The sequence below is a fragment of the Conger conger genome, chromosome 13, assembly GCF_963514075.1.
Source record: "Conger conger chromosome 13, fConCon1.1, whole genome shotgun sequence".
Classification (NCBI taxonomy): Eukaryota; Metazoa; Chordata; class Actinopteri; order Anguilliformes; family Congridae; genus Conger; species Conger conger.
The window spans coordinates 10666824-10674036 of record NC_083772.1 but is presented as its reverse complement, the minus strand read 5'-3'; the positions used below and the strand labels follow the sequence as shown (position 1 = coordinate 10674036).

Sequence of the window (7213 nt, the reverse complement as noted above, 5' to 3'; positions counted from 1 at the left end):
ATGCCACAAATCATTTCCAGTTTGTGGGCAGTCACAAACATATTCATGCACTGAAAACTGGAATACCCGAATGGAGATGTATTAGAGTAGGGGTGAAGGGAACCCTAATCGATACCTCCCTGTTCTCTCCTTTAGGATTTCTACATCCTCTCTAATCTTTATGTGTTTATATAAACCAATAAAAGCCATTTTAACTGGTACGTTTGATCTCAAAAATAATTTTACCAATGAGATCCTGTTTTGAAGGACAGAAAGGAACAGAGAGTTACAGGACACAGTCCTTAATGGGCCTAATGAGGTACAAAACTGTTGCGTCTTAATTGGCCTATCCCTGTAGGGACCTTTCTGTTTTTGCTTTTGCATGGATAATCGCTCCACACCCAAGCGCTACTGGCAAAGACAAGGCAAAGCAAGCCAGGAGACGCACCGCACTCATCCATCCTCCTCTTTCAGTTGAAACTGCACACGGTAATTATACTGGATTTTGGTATCAGATTGGCTCTGCGAACCTCTGGCATATTAAACAAAAGAAAAAAGAAAAAAAAATTCTGGATTGTGAACTTGTGATCATAATGTAAGATGACTCCTTCATGAGGGTAAACATCTTTACATCCAGAGATTCCCGCTGCATATCTGATAAACATGGAAAACCTTACGGTAAGTATTATTATTTTTACATTTGATGTTCTGTCTGATATATGGCAATGGCAATATATCATAAGAGCCCTTAAGCTAACTCTATGGAGTATCATTCATGGGTTTCTCTTCGTTTGCATAAAAATGAATAAAGAGGAGTCTGCTTTGCATTATATTAACTATTCTAATGAAACATGTGTAATTAATGTAATTAATGATTTGGAATTCTCCATTATTCAGAAGGCATAGCCATGTATATTCATCAACAGATTACAGAATAAGCACATAACCAAAAAGTCAAGGATTATAATGAATGTAAATGACATTTAAGGTTCTCAGTAAACTCTGCAGTATGGAACAATGCACACAGGCCTGTGATATTAACCTTTTGATTTTAATTAGAGTAATCCAGAGTAAACGTCTAAGAGGGAGCAGGCTGGTAGGATGAATAGAGCCTTTCAGCAAATGAAAATGAAATATGTGTGGCATTTTGCGCTCCTAGCTACTATATACACTTTTCTTGATTAGAAATGGGGCAGATAAGTGATTTTTCCCTCCCTGAAAACAGCCGGAACAATGGCGGGAGATCGTGAACAAGAAGATGCGCTTCCCGCCGGAGCTGATCACGGCCATACACGAAGGGAACACGTTGGAGATCAGCAGGCTGCTGACCACGCCAGACGGCATGCTCCGACAGCTGGACGAGTCCGAGGACCGGCTGTGGAGGGAGGCCCTGAACCTGGCCATCCGCCTGGGCAAGGAGAGCACCCTGGACACCCTGCTGGAGACGGTCAAGTTTGACTTCCGGCAGATCCACGAGGCGCTGCTGGTGGCAGTGGACACCAACCAGCCGCGCGTGGTGAAGAGGCTGCTGGACCGGCTGGACCTGGAGAAGGGAAACAAGATGGACGTGCACTCCTTCTCCCAGGCCATCTTCGACCACTCCATCGACGACTCGCAGTTCGCCCCCGGCGTCACGCCGCTGACGCTGGCCTGCCAGAAGGACCTCTACGAGATCGTCACCATGCTGACCCAGAAGGGCCACAACATCCCCCGCCCGCACACCATCTCCTGCATCTGCCTGGAGTGCCGCAACGGGCGGCAGTACGACCTGCTCAAGTTCTCGCTGTCCCGCATCAACACCTACCGCGGCATCGCCAGCCGCGCCTACCTGTCCGTGGCCTCCGAGGACGCCATGCTGTCCGCCTTCCGCCTCAGCCGGGAGCTGCGCAAGCTCTCCAAGAAGGAGCCCGAGTTCAAGGTCAGAGAGGAGGGGGCCCCGCTGAGCGCTACTGCTAAAACAATTCACCGAGAACCCATGTACTGGTTACAACATTACTTATCAAAGTTAAAACTGTCTGCGACATACTGCATGGTGGGTCAATCGCAGTGTGCTTAGCTGGAGTTTAACATGCAGGTTGACCCGTTGAGTGCTATTTGTAACGATAATGTTATTAATACCAGGATTCTGTGAATAATATTGGCATTATTATTAGTGCGTTGCCTGGTATTAGGTATGTGATTAACATTGTGCAGTTGGTGACCACTGCAAAAATAACAAGGGGTGATAATTTGCGTTATGACTGTAAGGACAGTCCCCCCTTCGCACTGGCTGGTGTATTCGCATTTCTTGGACTGCTTGTGCTACTACAGGTATTCACAACATGGCGCCGGTGGCCGGTGTAGCCACAATAAGATCCGCACAGCCGTTGGGCCCTTGAGCAAGGCCCTTAACCCTGCATTGCTCCAGGGAGGGATTGTCTCCGGCTTAGTCTAATCCACTGTATGTCGCTCTGGACAAGAGCGTCTGCCAAATGCCATTAATATAATGTAATGAAATGAATTGCTCAGCCAGTGTCCCTGTGTCGGTGTGCCTCAGCCCCAGTACCTGGCCCTGGAGGAGCTGTGCCAGGAGTTTGCGGTGGAGCTGCTGGGAATGTGCCGGAACCAGAGCGAGGTGACCACCATCCTCAACAACTGCGGCGAGGAAGGCGAGGATGAGCTAGACGAGCAGACCTTCGAGGAGGGCATCCCCAACCTGGAGCGCCTCCGACTGGCTGTCAACCTCAACCAGAAACAGGTGGAGGGGCGGGAGGGGCAGGACCGGGTGGGGTCGGTAGGGGAGGGTGTCAATGGACGCGGTATTAACCAGCCTCATATCCTAGCTGTATTAGGTATAACATCGGATCTGTGAGCAGATACTATAAATCAATGTTGCTCTTTTGTTTATACTACATTTATTAATAAAAAGACAACATCAGAGACACTGTCTCTGGGTCTAAATCCCTGGTAAAGGCATGGAGGTGGCAAACCTTGCCTCTTTATTGATACATGTAGATTGAGTCGCCAGGTGTATTTACTTCATCTGAAGATCTATGCTTCATAACCTACTGTCTGTGTAGTTATGCAACAATGATGTACCCACAAGACTGGGACCAGTGCAATTACTGTTTGCACCGTTAATGAAGTATATGTGAAATTTCACAGCAATGCAGAAAAAATATTTTAAAAGCATGTCCTTGGCACTCATGACTGTAACCTTCTCTTCCTCAAGTTTGTGACTCACCCCATCTGCCAGCAAGTACTTTCCTCCATTTGGTGTGGCAACCTGACCAGCTGGAGGGGCAGCAGGACCGCCTGGAAGCTGCTGGTGTCCCTGGGGATCTTCCTGGCCATGCCCCTTCTCTGCCTCGTGTACTGGATAGCCCCCAAGTCAAAGGTGAGATTGACAAGGAACCATGTTTCACTGAATCCTTTGTCACTCCATTTCGGAATAATTCTATTCTGCTTTATTGGATAAAGCATCAGTGAAGTGGCAAGTGACAGTGACAACACCCCGCGGTCTGAAATCAAACAATGTGACTCATGACTATGGATATGTTGAAAGGAGCAGGCTTAAAGGCCTAAAGCAATGGATATGTGGCTGTAAAACTGTGCGGGAAGGATTTTGGTTGGGGGACTTTTCATTGTCACGTGCCACTTAACTGCTGCTTTATCCAGATGTGCCTCTGGGTCGGTTCTCTTCTGTTCCAAGGTCATTTCATGCTGGCTTCCTTTTGAGTAAAATTCAATTAATCCTGTGCCACTTGCAGATTGGAAAAACCCTGAAAATTCCTGTAATCAAATTCCTGCTGCACTCCGCCTCCTATATGTGGTTCCTCATCACCCTGCTGGGGGAATCCATCAGCATGGAGGTCTACCGCCAGGACTTTGCCTCCCGCAAGCAGAACATCCTGCACAGCTCCCTCCACATGGTCTGGGTTGCTGGTAGGTCTGCAACAAAAATCACAAAATCTACATGCTTAGATGCATTCTGTAGAAGTAACTGTTCCTGGAGAAATATTGTCCTATAGGTTTTCATTTCAACCCCAATTTGGCTCACCTGATTCTACTAATTAGCAGTTCAATTAGATATCTAGCTGCTGAATGAGGAGTATTTTGTTAGGGTTGGAGTGAAAACCTACAGGAAGGTAGATCTTTAGGATACAGGGTTGGCTACCACTGCTGTAGCGCATGAAATCAGTCTTTAAGAACAGTACAAGTAAAGAATTGACTGTCAGTCTCCTTGAATGGCAACATTATATTTATTGCTGATGTTTGCCCTTTTGTATGAATTACATTACATTACATTATAGTCATTTAGCAGACGCTCTTATCCAGATTGATGTACAATAAAGTGCAAATCAGAACCAGGGACAAGTGCACTGAAGACCTGAGAGGGGGATATGGTTCCAAGTCCTAGAGCGAACACATAGATAAAAACTTAAGCCCTTGTAGAATACTCAGATAACTTTCCAAGTAGCAATACCATGGTTGGCAGCTAGAATACCCTGAATACTAAAATAATTAAACACAAGTGGAAGTATTACCTATAACATATGAATGAATAGGATCTCACCAACGCTCAGCAGCCACCGTTTACATTGTATTTTTTATGGTCTGTAACCATCTGAAGCTACAGCAGGGTGACTTAGGCCACACCCTGTGTTGTTCCAGGTTTCTTTTGGTTCGAATGTAAGGAGGTGTGGATTGAGGGCCTGAGAAGCTACTTCCTGGACTGGTGGAATGTTCTGGACATGATGGTCCTCAGCATGTACCTGGCCTCTTTCGCCTTGCGTGTCCTCATCATGCTAAAGGGCTACGTGCTGTGCCAGGGCTTGGGACTGGGCTATGGAGAGGAGTGTGAGTACTTCACCCAGACAGGTGAGGGACCCCATCAGGCTGCATCTTAGGCCTATGCTAGTACTGATATATGCAAGATCTCAATAGACACACGTAGTTGCCAGTTGGGATCGATATATGTTTGTGTCAATTCCGTTTTTTTTTTCAGATTAATTTCCATTTTACCTCTTGCAGAATTGAGCAGAATTATGCCTTTCTTTTACGTTTAATTGTGTTGAATTTTAGGATCAATCTTGATAGAATCCAGGCCTTGTTTGCCACACACTATGTTGTGTTACCAGATCACAATATTTTGAAATTAAATACAATATTTGTATTATATTTTCATATTTTTAGAATGTCTTTGTATGTTTTCACCCAAAGAGGGTCAGAACGGAACCAGGAAATTATATCTGTTGTCAACGCTTCATCAAATCCTTTCATCCCCAAACATACCGTTGACTGTGCATCTGTCCCATTCGGGCCCTTTGCAGAGAGGAATGAGTGGTGGCAGGAGGACCCCCAGTTCATCTCAGAGGTGCTGTTTGCAGTGACCAGCATGCTCAGCTTCACTCGCCTGGCGTACATCCTGCCTGCACACGAGTCCCTGGGAACCCTGCAGATATCCATTGGCAAGATGATTGATGACATGATGAGGTAAAGCCACCAGGGGTCAGCGTGGAGGCGACGGGACGTGGTGTTATATATGAGGGCTGCCCAACCCTATTTCTAGAGATCTACCGTCCTCGTTTCATCACCAGTGTGGCTCACTTGATTCTATTAATTAGCAGCTGAACGAGACCTCTGGCTGTTGAATGAGGTGTGCTTTGTTAGGGCTGGAATGAAAGCATACAGCATGGCCGATCTCCAGGAACAGGGTTGGGCAACCGCGTTTTACATAATTTCACCAATTATTTTACATCAGATGCGGAAAGAAATGCATGGGGTGCCTTGACCTCATCTTGTCTGCCAGTGTTTTGGGGATGATCAAATGTATCAGAGGTAATTTTAATTCTGAACATATAATCTGTCCACCTCTCTTCCAGGTTTCTGTTTATCCTGATGATCATAGGAACAGCCTTCCTCTGTGGAGTCAACAACATCTATGTGCCTTATATAATCTCTCCACGTCTTGGCCGGTACAGCAGTCACCCTGTTCTTTGTTAATATATTATTATATCTAATAGAGTTACATATCGTGCTAATGTTCTCATTTCGGATTCAAAACCACTCAGTGCTACTCAGGTCACCTTTGTGCCACCTGTCCCTGTTCAAGCAATGCTACAACTTAGTTAATGCACTTGCCTGTGAGCAGCTAGCTATTTCACACACCACAGTCCACACAGTGCTACAGGAGAGCTAGCAGTATTAGCAGTCTGGTAGACTTAAACATAGGCTTCCAATGGTCAGGTGAATGTCAAAGACAACAACAAAGACTTGGTCATTGTCAACTTATGACATAGCCCAGGCATGAAATTGAAATTCAAAGACTACAGTCTGTATTCTAGATCAGGGCCTTTACTAAGCCACTTTTTGACATGATGTGTTCATTTTCTCCTTCCTGTTTCCACATTCAGGTTCAATGAAACGTTTCACTTCCTGTTCTGGACCATGTTTGGAGTAGCCAATCAGGGCTATGTGGATATGCCGGAGTTTGTGCTGGCCGAGTTTGTGGGTAGAATGCTGTACGGGATCTTCACGCTGGTCATCGTCATCGTCCTGCTCAACATGCTTGTCGCTATGATCACCAATTCATTCCAGAAGATTGAGGTGAGGGATACACTCTTGATATTGAAAGAGAATTTCCTCCAAAGGACTGTTCTGCACGCTGTAGGCCAAACTCCAGTCCCAGAAGGTTGCAGTGTTAGCTGGTTTTGGGGTGTTCTCGGGACTAGTGGTTCATTCAAGGCATTGTTTGGTGAAAGAACATGGCCCTTGTTGGCAGCCAAATGAAAGAAAACTTTCAGACATTATGGCCCGCCTGCTGTAGCCTATTTGTAACAAAACTACTTTCATAAATGCGGCCCCAGTAGCCTCCCCCCACCCCCACTGCATTGCTTTTGTGCACATTGCAGCAATCTTGTCTCTTTCCCACCCCACTTCACATGAACAGTCATTATTCACTTCACGCCGCAGGCAGCAGCAGAGCTGAGAGAGGAAAAGACCTGTCGGTCAGCCATTTTGTTTCACTCAAGAAAACTTGTTGCTGTTGTTTCCTGTCAGGATGCTGCCGATGTGGAGTGGAAGTTTGCCCGTTCAAAGCTCTACCTGAGTTACTTCCGGGAAGGCCTCACTATGCCTGCTCCTTTCAACATCCTCCCGTCACCAAAGGCTGCCTTCTACCTGATAAGGTACTCTGACCAGCTGAGCATGCTGGGAACCTGTGTCATATAGACAGAACATATTTAACCACGTG

General features: G+C 46.1%; 1 protein-coding gene across 1 annotated transcript in view; it reads left to right on the top strand.

Moving 5' to 3' along the window:
* Positions 1 to 642: 642 nt before the first annotated feature.
* The window catches only part of trpc2a (transient receptor potential cation channel subfamily C member 2a), an 8774-nt gene continuing 2203 nt past the window's right edge, over positions 643 to 7213 (top strand). The window contains exons 1-10 of the mRNA XM_061216306.1: positions 643 to 657; positions 1205 to 1897; positions 2516 to 2716; positions 3191 to 3355; positions 3729 to 3903; positions 4633 to 4839; positions 5292 to 5454; positions 5844 to 5936; positions 6375 to 6567; positions 7021 to 7148. Coding sequence (XP_061072290.1) covers positions 643 to 657; positions 1205 to 1897; positions 2516 to 2716; positions 3191 to 3355; positions 3729 to 3903; positions 4633 to 4839; positions 5292 to 5454; positions 5844 to 5936; positions 6375 to 6567; positions 7021 to 7148 — 2033 coding nt within the window. The remainder of the gene's footprint in view (positions 658 to 1204; positions 1898 to 2515; positions 2717 to 3190; positions 3356 to 3728; positions 3904 to 4632; positions 4840 to 5291; positions 5455 to 5843; positions 5937 to 6374; positions 6568 to 7020; positions 7149 to 7213) is intronic.